Source organism: Talpa europaea (genome assembly GCF_964194135.1).
Source record: "Talpa europaea genome assembly, chromosome: 6".
In the NCBI taxonomy this organism is placed as follows: Eukaryota; Metazoa; Chordata; class Mammalia; order Eulipotyphla; family Talpidae; genus Talpa; species Talpa europaea.
In genome coordinates this window covers 22,288,720-22,313,922 of record NC_140072.1, presented here as the reverse complement: position 1 = coordinate 22,313,922, position 25,203 = coordinate 22,288,720, and the positions used below count along the sequence as shown (strand labels likewise).

General features: G+C 41.6%; 1 protein-coding gene across 1 annotated transcript in view; it reads left to right on the top strand.

Moving 5' to 3' along the window:
• Positions 1-17,760: 17,760 nt before the first annotated feature.
• Positions 17,761-25,203, top strand: part of HNRNPLL (heterogeneous nuclear ribonucleoprotein L like) — a gene marked incomplete at both ends in the record, with an annotated part of 39,613 nt that continues 32,170 nt past the window's right edge. Inside the window, one exon of the mRNA XM_084234523.1 lies at positions 17,761-17,946. Coding sequence (XP_084090649.1) covers positions 17,761-17,946 — 186 coding nt within the window. The remainder of the gene's footprint in view (positions 17,947-25,203) is intronic.

Below are 25,203 nucleotides of genomic sequence, written 5' to 3'. Positions count from 1 at the left end.
TTCTCTTTCTCTCTCTCTATCTATCTATCTATACATCTATCTATCTATACATCTATCTGTATATCTATACATCTATATCTGTATATATATACACATAGCTTTTTGAAAAGTAGTTGGTTCAAAATTCATTGTCCTTCATAAAAGAAGGTTGGAACAGTTGGAAAGGTGACAATATTCTTGGGTAGAACGACTTAAGAGCATAAAGAGGTTATCCCACTAAGGATTGGCAATGTCCATGAAAATTACAAACATTTGGACACAGCATTCCACTTTTAGCAAGGATTTCTGGAGATAGCATCCTAAAATTATTATTCATTTTTTTGGGTAGTAGTAAAATATTGGAAGCAATGTAAATGTCAGTATAGGTCTTGTTAAATAATTTATGGTATAGCTGCACTTTGGAAGGTTACATGCTATTAAAAAGAATGAGTAAATGCTTTTTGTATTGACTCAGAAAGATTTTCAAAACCATACTAAATGAAAAAAATCAAGTTTCTGTAAATATGTGCATTTTATTATTTGTATAGAAAAGGAAGATGACAAAGAATATACATTGTCTTTTACTGGAAACAACCCTCTAGAAGGCTAAACAAGAAACTATTAATACTGATAACCTATATTGGGGTTAGGGATGGGTCAGAGTGGAAATGAAACTTTATACTGGCATATTTTTATACATGTTTAACGTTTGATTAACCTACATGCTTTATCTATTAACATTAAATGAAAACAGAAATAAAAGTTTTCTGTCCTGTGTTTACTAAGATGATATTATTGATTCACCATGTTAAAAATACAACAAGCCCAAAATGCAGTCTTTCCTGCCAGCCACCCCCGCCCCTCAGATTTAATACCAAAAGCACGAAAGCAGTTTTAATCTCTCCTAAAAGTACAATCCTAAACCAATCAATCCTGAGTTTCCTAATGGGTACCAGTGAGGTAATCTACATGATAAAAACTCCCTGCCCTCAGTGGGGAAGTGACTTTACCTGAAATAATCTTTTCTTTTGCTAATAACCTTGTCCTACTCTCCTCTTGCCTATAAATACCTTCCATTTGTGTGAGCCCTTATAGTATTTAGTCTGAATGCCGCCCGATTTATGAATCATTTAATAACACCAATTAGATTCTACAGTTGTGAATTTTGTTTTTTAACAACCATGAATAGGACTTTCATTTTCAGTTTAATTTTAACAGTAAAATATTTGGGGCCTCCCTGGTGGTGCAAGGGATTAAGCACCGCACTATGAGATGATCTGCAGCCACTGTAGCACTAGTTCGATCCCTGGCTGGCAGGGAGCAACCCATATGGCACAACAGACCTCTCCTGACTCACCTGCCGCTCCCCTCAGCAGTGTATTTCAGTCAATCTGCCTGTTCTGTTCCCCACTCTGTCTCTGGTGGATCCTCTCACCCCCTGCATCCCTGGCCTGTACCCCAGCTCTTGTATGCATAAATAAGTAAATCTTTTGGGGAAAAAAAAAACACAATGAAATATTTGTACTGAATCTTGATATCACATTTCTTTGATGCTAAGAAAGTTTTACCCAACTATTAAGATCTCTGAAATGAGTCATTTCTCTTCAACTACTGTGTAGAAACTGTACTCTATTTTGCTACTTGACTATTATTGGACATTCAGGTTGTAGCTAGTTTTCCTCCTTTCATTTTTTTTCCATGAATAATTGTCTTACACGGTTCATTGAATCATGAAATGGTATTTTGTTTTCACAATTAGTAGCAGTGCTGCAATGCTACAGTATATATGGCATTTAAAAATGTGGGTTGCAGAATCATAGTGCCTGTGTTTGGATCCTGGCCCTAGTGCCTCCAGGCAGAGTAATCTGAGCAATAATTTAGCTTACGTCTCCTTAGTTGTGAGATGGAGATTATAACACCAGCTATTTCATAGGACAGTACCATACTTGGCACAGAAGCATTCCCTTTGTAACAAAAATATCTGTGGATATATAAGGATAATTTCTATAAAGCAGATTCCTGGAAATGGTAATATTTAACCAAAGGATATATAAAAATATGTTAGGACTCCTAGGAGGTATTGATAAATTACTTTTCACAAATTTGCATTAATTTACCTGCCTATCAGTAGTATAGTGTCAAAATGAATGTATTTTAATCTTTTTTTGAGACATACCAGCACTTAAATATTAAATGCTGCCTGGGAAGGGGGGTGGGCATTGACTGATGTATTTTATGCCCCAGGGACTGATCAGTGGAATACCTTGTTAATAAGATTGTAGCCATGGGTGATGGTCTGGAGTACATTAGTGGACTCAGCTCCCTAAAGTCCTAAATTCAGTTTTCAGTTTGACCCAACCTTTTTTTTCTATCAAAAAAAAGGTGAGGATCTTGCTCTTTTCTTTTAAAAAAAATTATTTATTTATACAAGAACCGGGGTACAGGCCAGATGTGCAGGAGGATGAGAGGATTCACCAGAGACAGAGCGGGGAACAGAACAGGCAAACTGATGAAAACTGATGAAATACAAACTGATGAAATACACTGCTGAGGGGAGCAGCGGGCGTGACAGGAGAGGGCTGGTGCGCCATGTGGGACTCTCACCAGCCAGCCAGGATCAAACCGGCACTGCAGAGGCTGCAGACAGCTTCACAGCGCTGCGCTCCACCGCCTGCTCCACCAGGGGAGACCAGAGGATCTTGCTCTTGAGCAGTGTCCTGCATCCTACAGTCTGTGCCACAACTCCTGTTGCTTTTCTTTATCAATGTGGTATTGCTTATGCAACAAGAGGTGCCCAAATAGGGACACCGCAACATCTATTATATTTGTGGTAGAAAGATTTTACTGTTGCTTCAGGTGACTCATCATAGTTTGTTTTTTCATGTTTTATGGTTTTGGGTTGTGTTCCTTGAAACACAGGAATTCTTTAAAGCCTGGATTTAAAGGATGTCTTGCCTAAGAGAACATTTGTCCTTGTTAAGTGCTTTGGAGCATTGATAAGTAGGACCACTAAGTTTCCACTAAGTTTTCAGACTGGGAGGCTTCAGGCTATATTGGCGGAGTGAATGTCCAGGATCTATGCAAGAGCACACAGCTTGTGGTTAGGATATCTGCCCCACCCTTTGGTGGTGGAGTTATTTCTTCGTTCCTTAAATTATCCATTTAGTGGGCCATCTTTAGAACATTCCAGCTTTATTTGTGGTCTCTGTTCTGATCTGTCATCTTGTGAAAGATGCAGGCTTTTCTCTTGCTGCCTTCTTACTCAGAAGGTTTATTAAAAGCTCAACTGCCAGGTCACCAGGGACCCACAGACGCCCCAGGGTAAACATGGCTTACTTCTATCACCTGCCCCCTGTATTCTTACAGTCTTGTAAGCTTTTAAACATTGCTAATTCCCATGTTGTAAGGCAGGAGCTATCTTCCAATCCACAGATCCCAAGGAGAATAACACCTTCTACCCCAGAGGAGCGTATAACACTTTATGGAGTCAGCATAGTTTAGGCATATTTATACACATAATTCATCAGACTATATGAAAGTATATAAAAGGTGACAGGAAAAAATACTGCATTGCAGAATAAGATAGTCACATGTGGTGTGCATGTTTGAGGCAGTTGGTGGTAATGTGTAGCTGAGTCAAAGAAGTTGGTCTGGTTTGAGGTAATTTTGCATGGAAAGGAATTGGCTTTGTGACCTTAATGACTGCGAATTGGAGGCCAATGATGCTTGAGATGCCAGGTGGTTTCATTTTCAACTGTGGTCCAGATAAAGGGTGGTTCAGAATTGCAATCAGACAAAAAAGATGGCAGTAAACTGAACAGGTCACCAATGTGGCTCAGTTGGGACCCTTTGGGATCAACTGGATCACTTTAAAGCTTGAAGAATTCAAGATCACAGTCATCACAACAAGAAGCACCGTAAGGTCCTCGTATGCCACGGTTGCTTCAGGAGCTGCCATCCCCTTTAGTCTCTTTGGTTTTTTTAAAATTAAAAAATATTTTAGATACACAAAAAATATATAAAATAATTACTCTCCATTCATCTTAATGATTAAGGCATCATCAATAAATATATTGTTATGCCTGCGGAATTCTGGTAGGTGTCTCCTTTCGTAAGAACTCTGGTTATGAAGTCAGAAACATCTGAATTTCATCTGATTCCAAGTATTAGGGAATACATCTTTTGGGAAAAGTGCCCACATTGTAGCCTCCTTTTCTGAGAACTGCCCCCAGGAATGTGCCCTACAAATTCATGTGATTACCTTAGTGGACACATTTGATTGGATCAGAGGAGGAGAAAGATTAATCAAATTTTCTCCTAATATCATGACCACTGCATTTAGAACAAGTAAACTTGCAAGCTGGGGGCAACTCTATTTGGCCATGCATATATGGAGAAGCAAAGTACATGCCTGGTGCTTAGACAAGAATGAAGACAGATGATCTTGAAGAAGGAAGTCAGAAAGGAAGAAAGTGAAAGAGAGATGAATTCTTAACCACAAAAATACCTTTACATGAATTCTGAGCCTTCACGGACGTCTCCTAACTAATTTCCACTTCCTGATTTAAGTCCATTTTGGCGCCTCATATTACTTTCTGACCTCTAGTTCCTGGTTACACACCTCTGTTCTTAAATTTCCTTTTTGTGTAGGAGGGGAGCTTAATTTAGCTCAAATGGGTTTCTATTGCTTACAATGTAAGAAAATCCAATTCTAACAATCATTTACTACCTGTGTAACTTAGGCAAGTTCTTTAACCTTCTTGTCTCATTTTCTCATTGGTAAATGGAATTGTCGGAGTATCTACTTCCTAGGGTTGCTGTAAGGATTACATTAGTTAACATGTAAAGTTTCTTAATGCTATTGGTGAGCCAACATTCAGCACATATAACAAACCCATAACTTTAGTTAGATAAAGGATTGAATATAGGTAATAAATTTGTTGTCTTAGCCTCATTATTTTTGTGGCAAGGTGGCTTCTTCTTGGGTTTTGTTACAGAAAAGACAATTAAGTGAAGTCAGCTGGAGAAAGGCTAAACTCTTATATAAGTCTGGAGAAAGTCACCAAAATCTCTACTTTTAGGTTTAAGAACATTTTCCAGGTCTTTGACATGTGAGATAATGAGCTCCATAAAAGTGTACATTTCCGAGAGGTATGTTTTGATTTGAAGACCAATAGACATTGCTACTAACCTATTCGGTGAAAATTTCCCTCTTCTTTCTTTTGATATAATCCTTATTTTGTTAAGGCAGCATGGCTCATCCAAAAGTAGATTTCACTTTTCTTGGCAAAGTGGTGGTGGTGTATGATTTTGGTCAATACGATGATCAATAGAGACACATACAGTTTGCACCATCATAGCTTCCTTCCCTCTTCTGCCTTGACTAAGGTGTAATGCCTGAAAGTGCAACAGCCATCTTGGGCCATGAGGAAAAGAGTGAGAAACTCATAGAGGTGCCGTCTCTGATATAATTGAGATATTGAACACTGCCTGCAGCTTCTGCCTCCATCTTCTTGCTACGTGAGAAAAATAAATTGTTATTTGTGTAAGCCATCACAGTCTGGTTTTCTGTTATTTGCAACTAAATGTAATCCCTGCTGATGTGAGACTCTGGGCAGAATTGTGCTAACTCTGTTGATCAAACAGCCTTACAGGCAGTGAATATAACTAGACTTGACACTATCCAGGATCAAGAACTCTGACTTCAACACCCAAATTCTGTTTTTATTTTGGGATATGTTTTCCTGTGGCAGGTTTTCCTTAAATGATTGGCCATTAATTTTTAAGAGTCTTAAAAAAGCTCTTCAGGGCCTTCCTGGTAGTGCAGGGGGTTAAGTCGCAGCACTGTGAAGCAGTCTGCAGCCACTGCAGCATGAGTTTGATCCCCAGCCAGGGAGGTGACCCACATGGCAGGGCAGACCTCTCCTGACTCGCTCGCTGCTCCCCTCAGCAGTGTATTTCAGTTTGGGTCTGCCTGTTCTGTTCCCCACTCTGTCTCTGGTGAATCCTTTCACCCTCCACACCTCTGGCCTTTACCATAGTTCTTGTATGTATAATAAATCTTTAAAAAAAAAAAAAAAGCTCTTCAGAAACTCTGAGTGCATTGATATCAGGTTTGTTGTAAGATGAGTGGATAGTGAACCAGCCTCATTACTGGGACACTCTAATGCCAGGCCTGGAGGGCTTCTCTCTGGCACTGTCCAGTTTCTCCAGCAGAGAATCTCTAGTTGTTTGGATGAAGACAGGGTATATGCTTGTTGCTGAAATTCCAGAGGCTGGAAAGGGACATACCATAGTTCAGTGCATGATAATCATTTTTAGTTCAATAGCTTGTCCAGGCCTTGAGTGTGGCTTAGTCTCCAAGTCTAGAATCTCTGATTAATTTCTCTAGAGTATGAATTTCCATTCTCCCATGGAGTGGTGAGCAGAGAGATGTACATTTGTCTGGTTACTTAGAGTTGGTAAGGGAACCTGGAACTAGAGGCCCAACTTCATTTTCCACACTATAATCCACCAATCCCACTCACGTTAGACTCACACATTTGCTTCTACATTTTGTGGTCTGTGCTGCATGCAAGCACTGAGACTCTCGGTTCCTAGATTATTCTTTGGAATTCCCCTCTGGGATGCTTAGAGTTCAACTTCCTCTGTCCTATTTAGTTATTCCTCCTCCAATTACTTTTCATCTTCCAAAATTTTTGGAATATTGTCTTTGTTTTCTCTTCAATTTGTTATTGGGGGTTAATACCTTTTTACCGTCTATGTCTTTTTTTTTTTAACCGTTATTTTTTTTTTAAGATTTATTTATTTATGCATACAAGAGCTGGGGTACAGGCCAGAGATACAGAGGGTGAGAGGATTCACCAGAGACAGAGTGGGGAACAGAACAGGCAGAATGACTGAAAAACACTGCTGAGGGGAGCAGCGGGCAAGACAGGAGAGGTCTGCTGCGCCATGTGAGTTGCTCCCTGGCCAGCCAGGGATAGAACTCATGCTGCAGAGGCTGTGAATTGCTTCATAGTGCGGTGCTTAACCCCTTGCGCCACCAGAGAGGCCCCTGTCTATGTCTTTACTGCTATTTTACCGGTGTCTGGGGGTAGGCTAAGGTGAGTGGTCACTACCTCATGTTTTTCTTCTTTTCTAGTTAAATTGGTTTTGGATCCCAATTCAAATGGTAGTGAGCATCCCGATTGATTGTAGGAATAAAAGCTTGTCAAGAGGCTTCATAGGTCAGCAGATTGTGGCAGGATCTTGCATTACTTTTTAGTGAAAGAAACTCTACCCAAACAGACTAAAGCAAAAGAAGAATTCATTGGCTTATGACAGGAGGTTTGGGGGTGGGGGTGGGAGGGTTGAATGAACAATTTGTTCTAAAGAAAATTCAGAGAGATTATCTATGTAGGAGGAAGAAAAGCTATCTACATTAGTAGAAGTAAGATTAAGTTAAATTAGTAAATTCAGGGCAAAATGAACATGTTAGTCAGAAGACAAAGAGGGAGACAAAACAAGGAATTGCAGAATGTCTGTTTCTGTGCGCACAAAAGCAAGGGGCAGCAAGAGCGGGAATTTAACCTGGTGAGGGTCGATCAAACTTCGTCACAGTGTAATGTGCTCTTTCCCCATTGTTCTGGCAGTGGAATTCTCTCTTAGAGATACTGACAAAGACCATTGCAAAATGAGGTAAAGAACAAATTAGGGGCAAAGTCACAGGTATTCTAGCTATCCTGGAACCTAATTGGAAAGGAATTTTTTTTTACTGCTGCAGAACAGATGGGAGAAGAAAGGGGAGTCATAATGGAGCTGGCTTCAGATAGAACTGGGTCAAGGGATTCCAATGATCATCAGGGCAGTTTCCCTGTCTTCAGGTTGCCTTATCTCTAAGCTTCTCCAGTCCCAGAAGTCTATGATTCCAGTTTAGTAAATTCAGCAAAATAGCAGTCTTTCCCAACATCTCTGATGAAAAACTCGTGGAGGTGATCCAGATAGATTTTGCTCTGAAAGAAGCAATGGAACTACAGGAATGGGAGATTCTGGTTAGTATGACCTGGTCACTTACACACTTTTCTGTTGCTGTGTAGCCTCAAAGGAGAATTCAGCCCCAGTTGGGTTCCTCACAGAAAATAAGAGTTCTATTATAAGGGGGAGGAACCAGACTTTTAAAAAAAATTTATTTATTTATGTATACAAGCACTGGGGTATAAGCCAGAGGTATGGGGGTGAGAGGATTCACCAGAGAAAGTGGGGAGCAGAACAGGCAGATCCACTGAAGTACACTGCTGAGGGGAGCAGCAGGCGAGGCAGGAGAGGTCTGCTGCACCATGTGGGTTGGCCTCTGGTCAGCCAATCTAACTCATGCTGCAGTGGCTGGCAAAAGCTTGATAGGACTGTATTTAACCCCTGAGCCACCAGGGAGGCCCCTGGAACCAGACTGTTAAATAAGAGATGTCCATCACAAGTTCACTTACCACTGATGGACTAAAGTCTTATCCCTGTGTGCTGGTCAGTACGGCTCCCTACAGAGATCATACCCATTAGACAACAAAAAACATGCTAAGCTTTTAGAATGACTGTGGAATGTATTTGCTTTACGTAATTTAAAGTAAATTTTAACTTGATGTGATGATCATAGTACCTGCAGACACAATAGTATTACAAACTCACTCTTTGAGTTTCATAAATCCAGCTTATAAATTTGGTAGCTGTGAACATGGGCAACCCTGGCATCGACTAAAATGGAGAAATAATTTTAGAGTAGGGGATGTGCCCCTCCTGGCTATCAATGCCAGCATGCTCTGACTTAGCCTTCTTATCAGTGCCCTTTCTTATCAAGCATTTTAAATCCAATTTATTGGAATTTTTCCCTTCACTGGAAGAAATGTAATGGTTACTATATATGTAAATTACACCTAAAAGCTCTATTATGAGAAAATAGGATTTGCTCTGCAATTTGTGTGTAGTCAACTTTTCTGGAATATAAAACTGGGAACCAGTGGGATTTTTTTTTTTTTTAAACCAAATGTGACTGTTCTTCACACCTAGTCAGCCTGTGGAAACCAAAACCACACTAACAATACATGTCTACCTAAAAAGGCTTCAATAACTCCCCTTTATAAAATCGCCAGCAGACAATCTGGGAGTTGTGATTGGGTTTCTCGCATGTGCTTAAGAGCAAAGCTGCTTATATTCCCGTGGAGGCCCAGTTCCCTGTGGAAGTTCCTTGCTCAAAATCTGAGGTAGCAACCCTATTGCTGGGCCCCCGTGTCGATTCTGCTTTTCTGCTGCTCTCCCCTACACGCACTCCCCTTAACTTTACTCCATCCATGCAGAAACGAAGACAATGCCCTCAGCCCACTCAGTTCTTTACTACATGGGTTTCAAAACAGTTCTGTATGTACTCAGAGTATCAGGAGAAGGTTTTTTCCAACTTTTTTTTTTTAGGCATGTATTTTTTATTTATTTTTATTTATTTGTTTGTTTTGTTTGTTTACACATGCACTGGGTACAGTCAGAAGCGCGGGAGGGTGAGAGAATTCACCAGAGCCAGAGCGGGGAGCAGAGCAGGCAGAAGGACCGAAGTACACTGCTGAGGGGAGCAGCGGGCGGCAGGAGAGGTCTGTGCACCATGTGGGACCCTCCTCTGGTGGCCGGGGAGCAGCCGGGGATCCAACCAGCACTGCAGAGGCTGCGGGCAGCTTCACAAGCCAGTGCTCAACCGCTGCGACACCGGGGAGGCCCTTTTTCAACTTTTGATTCTAATACTTTTCACAAGAACATGAGTCCACAGGACCACGAGGATCAGGGTGGAGTGGAAGTGGGGTGCTGAGAGACTATGCTTTTGACTCTCCCCTCTCCAGACTTTTGTTCACAATTTTTTCTCTTCCTTTCTTCCTCAGCCTTCAGACCCCCCAAGCATTAGCTTGCTAAGTCAAACGTAAAACACCCTTGTGTTTGTCAACATTTTCAAATACAGTATATACCTTAGAACAGGAGAAGGTGTGTATTTAGGTCTACTGGATCACCTGTTTCTTAGCTATATTGCTTTTCAGAATATCATTGAGACTTTTAAAAAAGTTTTTAATCACCTGTTCTAGTGGAGCAGGAACAGAATGGCTATATAAATGTTGACAATGGTTTATTCTTTCTCAGTCCTACGTGCTAGAGTGCCTTACCCTCTCTTTGGTCTATATTATATACTTGCTGTATTTCCCAGCACATGTTCATAATGGAGGTTCTATTTTTTGTCCATTAAATGAAAGTTTGAACACTGCATTCTGCAAATGTTAGATGCTGTAATTCCTAGTACAATTTTTAATAAAACTGGGCACTGTCAAAATATTTTTAGAAACTTTCTCATTGAAGCCAAACATACATTAAGTTCTTCCTCAATCCAGTGATGGCTATCAGTGATGAAATAATTCAGATTTCACATTTTTTCTTGTACAAAGTTCCCTTTGAAATCTATGGCAATTCTGAATGTGGGTTAGCTACAGAAAGCATTTGGCAGAATAAAAATTATGCTGGTTCATGGAGGCGTCATTGTGTCCTTCCTGTATGAATCACATACAGTTTGGTTTTTATGGATTTCTAAAAAATGATTTTGCAAGCATCTAAATAAAGCTCTATTAATGATATGATTATAGTGGGAAGATTAAAATTATCTCTAATAATAAGATGTGTATTAATCTTTAAAGATTAATTTTTACGAGTTTATAAATCACAACATTGTTCAATTTTATTTTAATGTCCTAAAATTTTTATTGCAAAAATATTAAAAAGAATGTTTAAAAGTTTCAATAACTTTATCACTTATTAAAATGTCTTTTTAAGTTTTCTTTCCAGCTCTGTATATATGTGTATATATTTTATATAACTGTCATTACAGAAAATACACTATCCATATAAGTTCATCTGCTAGGGAGCCTCAACAGGAAGCAATTTTGTCCACTAAGGCACAGTTAGGAATGTCTCGTGATATTGATTGCAGGTAGGTGCTACTGGTATTAGTGGATATAAGTCAAGATGCTATACATACTACAATTAAGGCCCTCCCAAAAAGATAATTATCCAATCCAAAATGTCAATAGGGGGCCTCCCCGGTGGCGCAGCGGTTGAGCGCTGGGTTGCGAAGCTGCCCGCTGCCTCTGCAGCGCCGGTTCGATCCCCGGCTGCTCCCCGGCCACCGGAGGAGGGTCCCACATGGCACACAGACCTCTCCTGCCGTGCCCGCTGCTCCCCTCAGCAGTGTACTTCGACACTCTGCCTGTTCTGCTCCCCGCTCTGGCTCTGGTGAATTCTCTCACCCTCCCGTGCTTCTGACGGTACCCAGTGCTTGTATAAATAAATAAAATAAATCTTAAAAAAAAAAAAAAAAACAAAATGTCAATAGGGCCAAGATTGAGAAATACACACACACAAATACGTTTGTATTTATGTTTTTTAAAATTGTCCATTAAATAATGAATCATTTTTTATTGTTACAAGAATCTTACAATTATCCCTTATTTTGTCTAGCTGACAATGATAATTTATCTAATGATTTCCCTACTCTCGGATATCATAATGTAGTGAACAGCTTTATATAGATAGCTTCTTAAATTCTCATGAGTAAAATTACTTTGATAAAGGGTATTATTTTTGTGACTCTTGGTAAAGGGATGGTATCAATGTTAACTGGCAAAATGCATTATTAATAACTTATTAAAGAGAATGAAAGTATGCTTTTCACTACAGTTTTTAGTGCTACAGTTTGTAGTGGGAAATAATGGTGCTGACAGTTTTAGCTTTTTGTATAGTTAAGGTGCTATGTACCCTACTATTTTTCTTGAAGTCTCAGGTAAGTCTATGGAGGAAAAATGGTAACAATATTCCTTAGCCTTTAAGATATAAGTGGTTGACATGAACACAGAGAAAATTGTGATGTCTTGCTCATCTTCATCTCCTTAGGCATATGCTCACCCTAGGGTCAGGTTGAAAATATATGTTATAAACACTTGTTGAATGAACAGAGAGCTGTAAGATTATGAGGTGATTAACTGAATGTGATTGACTTACAAGGGCAGATGACAGCAAAGAAACATTTGTGCTTCTATAAAGCTATTAGCACTCATGTTGCAATTGGTTCTTATGGTAAATCATTATCCTTAATGATTTAAAGATTTTTTTCCTCTTGCTGTGAGACTCTGCTAGAAATATCTGCTAAGGTTGATTGTAGGAGACAAAATATCAAAGGTCTGGGAAAAACATATGGCTCCTCTTCTCAGCTAAGATGAAAAAACAGTCCCTTGCAAGATAACATTGGTTTTTGTTTTATAACGATACAAAGGAATTAATTGATGAATTTTTAATAACTAAGGGCTATAACTACATGGCACGTGAGTTGAAGAGTATAAGAAAATATATAAAGTATTTTTTCAAATTGTGGTTTCCAGTAATCCAGTTTCCTTCTCTGGAGGGTCTAACATAGATAGGTTAGGTTAAACTGCCACAACCAAGTGATACCAAATTAAGGCAAAATAGAAGATTGTCTCTCTTACATAACAGTCTGAAAGAAAGTGGTTCAGGGGTGTTGGTGGGTGGTGGTGGTGAGGATGATGGCTCTGCTCCATGAAAATTGGAGGAACACTCATGTATTCATTGCTTTACATAGCAACTATTTATTTACGGTCTTCTGAAAACAGGTGCATATATATGTGTGTAGATATCTTAAGTACATATCACATACATATTTCTTTTACAGGTATGTAAAGCAATAGTTTTTATTCACAAAAATTACTTATTGATTTAAGAGTTATAGCCCTAGGAAAGTAATTCTCCTTTTAGGGCAGAAAAATGAAAAGTTTCACTTCCAATCTAATCATATGTCCTCATTGGGAGAGTGAAAAGAAGATGGAAATTTGGAGATTAGTCTCTCCAAACTTCATCTGCCAAATGAAGATCTAAGGAGCTAACCTGTCTACCTCGTAGGTTTTCTGTGAGAATCAAATATATTTGAGATTGCTTTGTACATAGTAAAGTGCTACACAGTGCTACTTCTTTATAATTTAATCTAGAAAATTTTCAACATTGGATGCTTACAATAGTCCCTTTAAAGATAATTATTTTTGTTTGCTTAGTTCTCAATTATGTAATTTTGATTTTCATATAATGTTGTTCTTAAAGATAAGTCAGAGAGTGGTTACTCACTTTGAGAAAGGAATGTTCACTTTTGGAAAATATTCATAACAGTAAATCTTTCATTAAATGTGCCTTTCTCACATTGAACACAGTGGTTGATTTACAAATTTAAATCATACGCATTTTGGTACATCCAGTGCACAAAATGAGTCATATGTGTTCAGCTTTTTGAAGAATGGAATTATATTTTGAAAATGATCTCATTGCAAAAATGGGTGAGGAGCAAATCAAATTATAGATCAGTCTTTGAGATACCATAGGCGTAATTACAGTTTACATATTTTGTTTTATGTGTTTCTTTTTATTGAGCTATGAGAAAGAGCTTAATTTAGATCAACAAATATCCAGTCATTACCTATTATGTACTTTTATTAAGTGTGAGCTACAACTGGTAACTTTATTGTATTTTCATATGCAAGATGAATTTACTTTGATAAATTCTATGTACTCTCAACTGTGGACAGAAATGCTATAGTTTTATTTTATAAAAATTATTTTTAAAGGTGTGTAAAACACAATTCACATGAATCATAGAGAAAAATGAAAGCCATTTAAATATTCTTTCTTAGACTAAGGGTAAGTGGCTACAACTGATGACAAGAATCTAATTTTACCTATTATTAGCTGGGATATGACCAGTCATTGTAAGATCAATGTATTTTATTTTTGCAGATTTATCACAAATGGTTACTATTTTTTACAGAGTTCAAATGTGAAGGCAGTCTAGCCCAAAAGCAGATGTGCGTAATAATAGTGTGTGAAAGAGAATACCACTGTGGTTACACTTGGCTGCACAGAGAGCTAATTGTACTGGAGGCACTTCCTGCAGGGTGCACGCCCCTGGAACGGTGACTTTTCTCCTTAACCAACTGTGGATTGAATTAAATGGGCCAGTTTGGGTAACAGTGCTGCCTGATGCTCTCGGTTAAAAAAAGAAAGTTCTAACATCACAAATAGTATGTTTTGGGTTCATCACAAATAGTATGCTCCGGATTGACAGTTTCACAGGGACTAATTGATTTGCCTGTGAATGGACTTTGTTCTAGGCTGGATTTCATGTTAAGTATGACTTAATTAAAATATCCGTCTATAGTTCCAATCCTTTGGGAATGTGGCTCACAATTAAGGTGTGCATGAAAGTTTTATTTGAATTTTGCTGGAGATGGGATAGGAAACAAAAGCTTTGTATGACATAGCAATATTGGGAATTGAGTTTTACTGTGAAAAGCTTATAATTTGTACCTCTAGCTCAGAGAATTCATTCCTCATGATTTTTGAGCCTTGTCTATAGAAATTAAAATTTAAAATGAACACTTAAAACAATGTGTTAAATGAATTTCCTTATACCAATGAAAATGGTATATAATCTATAATCTACTCACACCTTCCATAATTACAGCTAGAAATAAGTCAATTAGTACTATAAGGGACTGTAAATTATATCTGTATGTATAGTAAATAACACAGTGAGTCAACTATCCTTCTTCGTGATGGAGAGTACTGGCTTTGGAATCAGATTGCTTGAGTTCCAATCCTGGTTCTGTAGCTTACTGTTTCTCTAGAGCAGGTCTCTTAACCTCTCCTAGATTTTTAAAAATTGTGCAACGGGCATAGTAATGTTTCTGTTAGATGGCTTCTGTCAGGACTGACATATTACTCTTGAAGTGGTTAGCACAGTGCCTGGTACATTGAATGTACTGTAGTTTTCTTCACAAGTGTGTTATATGTGCCTTGTAGCCTATCTCTTGGATATATGCTTTGTTTCCTCAATTTGATTGTAAGCTTTGAGAAGGCAGAGACCAATTCGTATAGTTTCCTAGCCCCTCATCACAGGGACTTATAATTTTACATAGGTCAGCGATGAGATTTAAAACTAAAGGGCAATTTGGGGCTAGATTATAAAGAACCATGACTATCTGTTGCTCATATAATCTTTGAATCTTTTTGACTAGTGATAATGGAAGTTCTTGGCTGCTACCTACTCAAATCAGCAGCTGTCAGTTCAATCAAGCACTCAGATAATTGGCCAAAGGTCAGATGCTGTATGTAGTGCAAAAGAGATTCCAGATGGTAACTGCATTTAGGAGCTCTTTTGGGGTTTCTTAGGCATTTCTGGCTACTGTGTAATTTCTTTATCTCATCTAAGTCATGCAGCAGGTAATTTATGCCCCGTTTCTTTAGTTTTTCTCCTAGTATAGTGATTGATGAGCTGCTTCACATTTTCCTTACTAAAGAACTTACTGTTTGAGCAACATATCTGCAAGAAACCCAAAGGTTACCATGTCAATGTAGTACCTGTGTCCTTTACATATGCTGTCTCAGTTTTACTTCCTTTTTTAACAGTTTTATTTAGGCTATTTAAAGAGAATTAAGTGTAATACTTGTTCATATTGCTTCCTACCCACTGTTAGCGAAGTAAATGCTGAGTACAGCAGTAAGGTTTGCCAAGACTGGCTTTCCTTATGGACAGGTGTCACAGTTGCATTTTAACCCTGTATAAGCCATAGGTTGGATGTAGACTTTGAGAATTTAAAATTATTTTTCCCATCATACAAAATATCTGGAAAATTTGTATAATGCCTTCCAGTTCCTTTCTTTTTCCCAGTGTGCTGCCACTACAGTTCCTCATCTGTAACTAACTCTGCAGTTTCCTCTTTTGATTTTTCTTCTGTTCATTTCCATGCGATCTTCATTTCTAATTGTTTTTAGTTCTACTTTGTTAGTGTACACCTGCAACCAAATCAAATTTCTAATTGTTTTTTAGTTCTATTTTGTTAGTGTACACCTGCACCCAAAGACAAACTTGATTGTAGCTGGATGGCATCATAGACAATGCCTACAATTGGATTTCAAGATGACAGGCAGGGTAAATTATCAAGTACAAAACACTGTACGTTAACGCACTGTCAGCGCTAAATAAAAACGGCTTTTCTGAAGGAAATAACTTTGGAAAGGAGAGAGAACTAGGCTAGGGAGGAAACAATCCACACAGGAAAGGAAGAGCCAGCCACCTTTAGGGGAGCAGCTGAGGGACAAAAACAACAAAAACACTTAAATGACGCCTGATCCTAGGCAGCCCTCCAAGTTTGAAGTCACAGAGGCCAGTTAGGTGCTAGGTCGGTACTTCCTTTCCTGCAAAACCTTAATTTTAATATTGGACCTTAATTTTCCAGGCACCGCCCATGCAGCATGCTTGAGTACCACATTCACGTGGTGGGGGACTGAGCAGGAACTGGGTTGGCAAAGACAAAAGGGGCACAGTTCCTGTCTTCAGGCGCTCCTAGTGTTTACAAGAAAACATCCCAAGAAGTAGGTACAAAGGACCCGCTTGCAAAAGAGGAAAAAGCGGCAACGAGGAGTCCTCAGAGCTCCGTAGAGGAAGTGAGCGGTGTGGCTGGAAGGACAAACACTTTTTACGAGCCCTTCTTATCTTTCAAAAACAAGCAACTTGAGATCGATCCTCCAGAATAGAAAGGGCTGTGGGGAAGAGTAAGATTTTATCTGGAAGCTTGAAAACACACTTAATTGGAGCAGGAACTGCCACAGCCAAGTCCCCGGCGGCGTGAGCCAGGAAAGAAGAGGGGGTTACCAGTGAGCGCCGACTTGATCACCCTGACTTTCGCCCGCGTGGAGGTGTCTTCTGCAGCTGCACCTCGCTGCTCGCAGTACGTGCCGACTGCAGTTCTTCACTATCTAGTTAGGGGCCGGGAGAGTCCACCCACTGCTATTAGATTCTGCACACAGCACGAGGAGCACGCTACTTCACGGCTTTCACCCCCTGCAGATTCAGGGGTGCGCGGGGCGTGCCCGCAGGGACTGCAGAGGTCTTCCTCATCCTCTTCCGAGGAGAAGTAATTAGAGCATTTGAATTAGCGGGAGGGCGGTTAACACCCACCCGCAGCCCCGGCCCCCTGCTCGCCTCATCTCCCACCGGGGCTCACGCCGCGCCCGGCCTGGGCCTGGGCCTGGGCCAACACGCTAACGGCCGCGGGGCGGCAACGGCTCCCGCCGGCTCGCGGCGGGCGTTGCGCGGTCAAGACTCTCCAGCCAGGGGCTAGTTGAGAAAGCGGGGGGTGGGGGCCGTGGGCGGTTTTTGACGAGCAGCCCCTGCAGCCAATGGAAAGCCCGGTCGGCTTCCCCCCTCGCCAATAGGGAGCAGGACCCAGGCTGAGGGGCGCTTCCCGCGGGCTGCGGCTGGATTTGATCCTGCGCGGCGGCCGGGAGGCGGGGGCGGAGGGAGGCGCAGCCCGGGCTGCGGGGAGCGGATCAGGGGAGGAGGGAAGACCGGAAGCCGCGGGAGCGTCCCCATCCTTAGCTTCGCTCCCCGGGCCGGGAGCAGAGACCGAGGAGGAGCGAGCGGCTGAATGTCGGCTCCCTAAGAAAGGGGAGCGGCCGCTCTGGAGCCTCCGCCCGGGGCGCCCCCCTCCAGCCGCCCGCCCTCCGCTCTCACCCGGATCCTGGGCGCGCGGCCCCCGCGGACGGCTCGGCGGCGCAGACCCTCGCTGAGGCGGCGCTGCCCGCGGCGGGGACTGGCCGGCGTCGTCTGAGGCCCGCGCCCCGCCACCCCCCACCCCCCCCGCCTGCCCGCCGGGCCCTCCGGCCGCCGCCATGTCCTCCTCCTCCTCCTCGCCCCGGGAGACGTACGAGGAGGACCGGGAGTACGAGAGCCAGGCCAAGCGCCTCAAGACCGAGGAGGGGGAGATCGACTACTCGGCCGAGGAAGGCGAGAACCGCCGCGAAGCGACGCCCCGGGGCGGGGGCGATGGCGGCGGCGGCCGGAGCTTCTCACAGCCGGTAACAAAGCGCGGCGCCCTGTCCACCGTGCCGGGCGGCGCCCCGGGAAGCAGGGCCCGGCGGGGGCACCGGCCTCCTGCCCGCCCCGGCGGCGTCGGGAAGAGCCGACTCTCCTCCGGGGGCTTCTCCCCGCGCGGCTCTGCCCGTTTTCGCGTTTCCCGACGCGAACGCCGACGCGGCCCCGGCCCGGCCGAAGGCCCCGGCGCCAGGCGCGGCCGGCGGTGAACTTGGGGAGGGTCGGAGGCGACGGGGAGGCGCCGCCGGGGCCGGGGTGGGGGTGGGGGGCTTCGGGGCGCGCTCGGCTCTTTGTTAGTTTGACTCCTCGGGCCGCTGACCCGCCGCGGCCGACCCCTCCCTTCAGCCCCCTCCGGCCGCAGCATCGCGCGCCGGCCGCGGGCGCAGGACGGCGGCGTCGCTGCCACCCCGGGGCCCGTGGCCTGGCTCGGGGGAGGCCGTGACTGACTGAACCGCTCCGCGCCCCGCAGCCGTGATCCCCTGAAGGTTTACTTCAGCATTTTTCACTGTTGGCGGGCGTGGGGTGCCTGCCTGGCGACCCAGTTTCACGATCAGTGCGGAGGACCGTTTTCACCACTTCGGTGGGGCGGCGAGTGTGGCGGGTGAAAGCACATCCCTGTTTCACGTAAAAGCCATCGTAAAATCATCTCAGTTCCCAATAGCATATTTTTTTTTTTTTTTGGGGTCTTCAAAATTTGCCCCACTAAGGCAGGAACTGAGCTCAGAACCGCTTTCAAGGGTGTTTCTAGATTCTTGTTTTATTCATCCAGAATGTTAGCTGGAGGCAGAAGGAATGTGAAAATCACTTAATCCACAGCAAGTAGAAACTCGGCTTCAGTGGGAGACTTAAGGAAACAAGCAAAGGTTTTTTTTTTGTTTTTGTTTTTTTTTTAACCTTTTTGGTACACTTAAGCTCTTTTAATGACAACACATTTTAATTGTGAGTTGTCAAGCAAACTAACTGAAATTTATTAAATTGTACACACATTTCATCGTTAGATTAAAATGTTTCCTTTCATCAACGTCAAATTAGAAGTCGTTTAGATACCATGTGAATTTTTATGCAAAAAATTCTGTCAGTACTTTTCAGGGTTAGTTTCAAGTAAGTGATGGGACAGATAAGGTTGCAACATTTTTTAATAGAACTTTTCTTCTCAAAATGAGATCTTTTTTAATGGATATTTTTATGCCTGACTGGGATCTTCAGCATGTAACTTGGAAATGTCAATGAAGTATATTCCTTCCTAGAAAGTTTCAGTTCCAAACAGGCTCCATTGTGGAAGTTAGAAACAATTCCTTTAACGGGTATTTTGATGTGGTGGATCAGTATAGCTCTTTTGCCAAAAATGCTGCTGGAGTTTTTGTGCAGCTTGCATACATGTCTTCTTTCAGTAATGCCTTGGGAAGATACTTAAGTCAGTTTGTAACAGTTTTTTGAAAACAGATTAAACATTAAGCTAATAGTATTCTTTTGGATGTTGTGAGGAAATTAACAGAATATCCAAAGTGAGTTTCAGTGCAGCCCTGGAAATAGCGCTGGTCAGGGTATGGGGGGAGTTGGGAGTCTTAGGTCCTTTACAATTTGTGATCTTGGAAACGTTAGGGACTAGTCTCAGTTCTCTTAATCATAAAATGTGAAAGTGAACATGTTCCTTCCAGCCCTGAAGTTGTAGTTCAGTGACTAATGTAATGCAGTTTTTTTTATTTTTGGAAGGTTGACAAAATAGAAAGAATAAAGATACTGTCAGGTAATTTGAACAGTTAGGTTATACCAGAAATGACTTGGAATTTATTATCTTTTTTTGATGTTCTGCAAAAGTTGGATTCCATTATATGTGCCTTGTTCTTTTTTTCAGATTGGAATTGAGCAGAATCATGGCTTACATCTGCCTCAAATAATTCTTGTACTCTAGACAAAGTGCTAGACCTTTAAGCAAAAAAAAAAAAAAAAAAAAAAAAAAACCAAAAAACAAACCAGGTTACTGGCAATAGTACCTTTAAACTCTGGAGGCTTTTTAATGATATATGTAGGAAGGAACAAGCTGCTCCATTCAGTTTTGCAGGCGCGCAAGACCCTGCGTTAGATCAACGGACATTGTAGGATGAATGAATATATTATCAGGACAACCTGTATTCATCCAGGGGGCAGTTGAATTCTTCAGAATTGGTTATGAGGTGATGCAGCATCATCGTAATGATGGATTTCTATAGGGATAATTCTCGTTTTGCTCTGTAACCTATGAGCTCTTTTGAGCTTAACCACATTTCTGAGAGGAGGCATTATACCCATTCTCCAGCATCTTAACATGCTCAGGAGTTCCAGAGCAGTGGGTAAAATGAGTTAATGCAGCTTCAAATTGCCCAATTTTTATTTATCTAAATTTATTTTACTGCTGTAAGTACAATCACTTAAAGTTTACCTTACTGCTGTTAGGCTTCTTAGAAGAGAGTGAATTGCTTTTATTTAGAAACACTATTGTGCTGCCATATCTATGAATACTTTTTTCTTTTTTTAAACACTTTCTGCACAATTTTTGGTACGATTTTGAAATTGTAACCATGGAAACCTGTACATAATTTATTAGGATAGGAATTTTCTGGATAAAAGTCTACTGTCTAGTGTGTCATCATCTAGAAATAGGTGATTTATCTGACTGAAAATGGTTTGACTTAACTCATTGGTCCTTTAGCCTGAAGAGGAAACACCTGTGTGGTCAAACTGTTAAGTAAATGTAGTTTATTTTTTTTTAATTTTTTTTTTTTTTATGGAGGCATGCTTTATTTATTTGTTTGCTGGTTTGTTTGTTTGTTTGGTTTATACATGCACTGGGTACAGTCAGAAGCGCGGGAGGGTGAGAGAATTCACCAGAGCCAGAGCGGGGAGCAGAGCAGGCAGAAGGACCGAAGTACACTGCTGAGGGGAGCAGCGGGCGGCAGGAGAGGTCTGCACGCGCCATGTGGGACCCTCCTCTGGTGGCCGGGGAGCAGCCAGGGATCGAACCCGTGCCGCAGAGGCCGCGGGCAGCTTTGCAACCCAGCACTCAACCGCTGCGCCACCGGGGAGGCCCTTAAGTAAATGTAGTTTAAATATGATGGGCAGCCCTTTAAACTCTAGTAGGAAATTTGTAAAACACTAAGTAAGACTTCAAAGATTTACGTTGTTTGGCTTTTCATAATTAAATTTCCATTAGTGTTTTAATATATTAACTATACTTAAAGAGGAAAGTGAATTTTGGAGGAAAACAGTAGTTCTGCAAATGCTTCTAAAGTAAAGATGAATTGGTCATTGTGAATGATATTTTCTTATTTTTTTTAAAGATTTATTTATTTACACAAAAACTGGGGTACAAGCCAGAAGCACGGGAGGGTGAAAGGATTCACCAGAGACAGAGTGGGGAGCAGAAATGGCAGACTGACTGAAATACACTGCTGAGGGGAGCAGCCAGCGAGACGGAAGGGGTCTGCCGCGGTCTCTCTCTGGCTGGCCAGGGATCGAACCTGTGGTGCGGTGGCTGCGGACAGCTTCACAGTGCTGTGCTCCACCCGCTGCACCACCGGGGAGGCCCTGTAAATGATATTTTAATGTGCAAAGAGAAATGAGTTAGTACTTTGGATATGAAAAGTATCAGATTTGTGTCTTTTGGCATTTACTCTGAAGAGCAAAAACTTCCAGTATATTTCAGATTCACTGGGCCACATTGTTGAACAAAACTTGATGATGGAGATTCATACTTTGCACTATATACAGTTTGTTCTTATGGGGTAGACAGTGTTTTCGAATTTAGAAGGCATGACCTTCAAGATTACATTAATAATAAATTTCAGGGCCTCCCTGGTGGCGCAGGCGGTTGGGCGCTGCACTGTGGGGCTGTCCACAGCCTCTGCAGCACGGGTTTGATCCCAGCTGGCCAGCAAGAGTCCCACATGGCGAGGCAGACCTCTTGTGTCTTGCCTGCTGCTCCCCTTAGCAGTGTATTTCATAGATCTGCCTGTTCTGTTCCCTGCTCTGTCTCTGGTGAATCCTCTCACCCTCCCGTGCATCTGGCCTGTACCCCAGTTCTTGTGTAAATAAATAAACCTTTAAAAATAAATAAATAAATTTTAGTGTCGGTTTACTTTTAAGAAAGCAGCTTGATATATAAGTATTAGCACTTCATCTAGTAAAGATCTGGTTTTAACATTTACATCAATAAAATTTATGGAGTACTAGTTCATTTTGGAGACTTCAAGTTTTTCCTTTATTCTGCAAGTAAGCAGAGAAATAAAAGACTATAAAAGTTTGTTTGCTGATGAGGTAAAAATTTAAATTTCTCATCTTTGGTAAAATGCCAAGGATTTCCAAACAAAGGAGTTTACATTATGCAGAGAATCTAGTTTGAATTCAAGATACACTATTATACTTTAATGACCTAAACTACAGAGATAAGTATTATGGCTTGTTGGGTGAATTTGGGCTGGGAGATGGGATGAGGTGACTACATTAGTCAAATTCCCATAGGAAAAGTGTAGAGACGGCAGTGAGCATAGTAACCACCCTGTGGGGAATGAAAAAAAAAAAAAGGGTTTGTTCTCTGGAGGTAAGTGCCAGAGCTTTGCAGCTTCTATAGCAGTTATGTCCTATTGTTTCCTTTAGCTAAGCAGCTGTGCTACAGTGGGCTTTTTAGTTTTGGGTAAGAAATGTAAAGCAGTAGGTTTTACTATATTTTGGTTTTAAACAAGTGACTATTTCTTCATGTTAGTACATTCACTGAAAAGAGCTGTTAATAGAGCTACAAGCCCAACCAAGGCAGGTGTCTTGCCTCTGCTACTGACAAGCTTTGTGACTTAGCCTTTTTGGACTCACGATGACATGGTTGAATTAGATGAGCACTGTGAACTCTTTAATTCATTAAAAAAATAATATTAGCTCCTCCATGGGTTTGCTGCTGTTCTGGTGATGTGAGTATAATAGTAGAAACAGTTCCATATCTGTGTTGCTTTTTTCTCTCTGAAATTTATTACAACTTTCAAGACTTTGTTTGCAGCCATAGCATCTACTCAGGTGAACTTAAGCAAAACAAAATGGAGCTGGGGGTAGGGAATTTGTTGGCCCATGTAGCTGGGAAAGCCAAGTTAGGCATAGCTGGACCCAGAGATTTGGAGGATGTTTTAGCGACTTGATTCTGTTTCTGTCTCTACGTTGGGATAAAACTAGGTTTGTAGGTTTTTGTTTCTGTCTTTTTTTTTTTTAACCAAAAGAAGGGAAAGGGTTCTGGGTAGGCAAAACCACAGGATTTTTACTACATGAACAAAATAATAAAGATTTAAAAAAAATTTAAAAAAACTTGTATTTTCTTACATCATCAAGTCATTTTTTTATTTTTTTTTTATAGAGGCATGTTTTATTTGTTTGTTTGTTTGTTTGTTTATACATGCACTGGGTACAGTCAGAAGCGCGGGAGGGTGAGAGAATTCATCAGAGCCAGAGCAGGGAGCAGAACAGGCAGAAGGACCGAAGTACACTGGTGAGGGGAGCAGCGGGCCGCAGGAGAGGTCTGCGCGCCATGTGGGACCCTTCTCCGGTGGCCGGGGAGCAGCTGGGGATCGAACCGGCGCCGCAGAGGCTGTGGGCAGCTTCGCAACCCAGCGCTCAACCGCTGTGCCACCGGGGAGGCTCTTCATCAAGTCATTTTGGCTCCCCCCTTGGGTGTGACCATCCCACCACCCTGCTCCCCCAAGTTTTCTTCCCCAGCTCTGATCCAGCTCCTCCCTCAGTGTAAGACACAGATCAATGGTCGGCTCACGGGACATTTCTTTTTCTTGGAACTTGTCCTTTTCCTGGATGAGGACCTGTGCTGGACCACAGCAGACCAGGCTGCTCAAATCCCCAGGAGCAGCCACTGTGAGGCAGGTAGCAAGGCAGGGCATTTCAAGAACCTCTTGTAGGGAGTGGTTCTCTGGACTTCTTGATTCTGGGTCTTCCTGTGGTTTAGGAGCTGTCCTGTTTTCTCCAGACCAGTGATCTCTCTGGGTTCTGGGCATCCTCATTCACACTAATTGTCCCATCCATTCTGATGACTGTCCCATGATGCTGCTTCTCAGTCTTAAAATTCTGGTATTAGGAGTCCAGCTCCCAGCCAATGTCGGTGGAGGAGTTCCTTAGTGGGGCAGACTCCAGTAGGTGGTCAGTCTAGTTCCTCTCCACTCCTTTTGTGGTTTCCAGTTCTGCCCGGAGTTGCCTCACCAACCTCCTCAAGGTCTTATCTCATGGTTCCAACCATGGGTCTGCCCCAAGTAATGACTGTCTGGGGATTTGATTTGTCCCCTCATCTGAAGGTCTCCCACCTGACTGGACTAAAGATTATTTTTTTAAAAGTTATTTGAATCATGTTTGTCCTTTTTAATCTTTATTATGTGATTAGGTGTACTTGAAGACATTGGATAGGAAAATTAAAGGTTTTCTCATATTTTGGATCTGCTATATATATATTTTTTTTAAAATAAAGGAAATGACCAAGGAGAGAAATGTGATTGTGTAGTTTAATAATATAGTAGGAAAAAATGTAGTTTAGTCTAAGCATAGTCTGAGTTTAAAAAAAAAATTGCAGCTGCACCTTAAAACTAGTTTGTCCTGATTCTGCATTAAGTATCTGCTAAAAGAGTGGATAGTCTTACCTACTGTATCTGGAAATACTGTACTCACTTTTTTAACTACATCAATAAATTCTGATCTCAAGAGAAAGATTACTGGACTCGTATGTAGAGTGACAGAAGAATGTGGTGGATATTTAGCCTGAAGGGGAAATTTAGGTGTGATTTAATAAGAAATCATGTAGCAGAGAGAAATGTATGTAAGGGTAGGGAATGCCAAATAATATTTGTTGAACCTTTATTCAATAATTACATGCAAAACTGTGTTAGACATTTTGTATTTGTTGTTTCACTTATTGTAGTTTTGCATTCTTTGTTTTTTAAATAGTGAAAATGTGGCTTAGACAGGTTAAGTAACTAGCTTAAGATCACTGAGCTAGTATATATCCAAAGCTTCAAACACTGGTGGAACTCCAAAGACTGTTTCAGATAGGAGGTATAGGGAGACAGATTTGGGTGCCTATTATAAGGAATTTTCTAAAAATATAACAGATTGTCTTAACAAGGTAGTGTGTTTCCTGTCATTGGAGATGTTTAAAGAGAATCTGGATAATCACTTGGCAGTGGGTCTATGTATAGCTTGGTGTTGGGGGATGAATTATTGAATTTGGG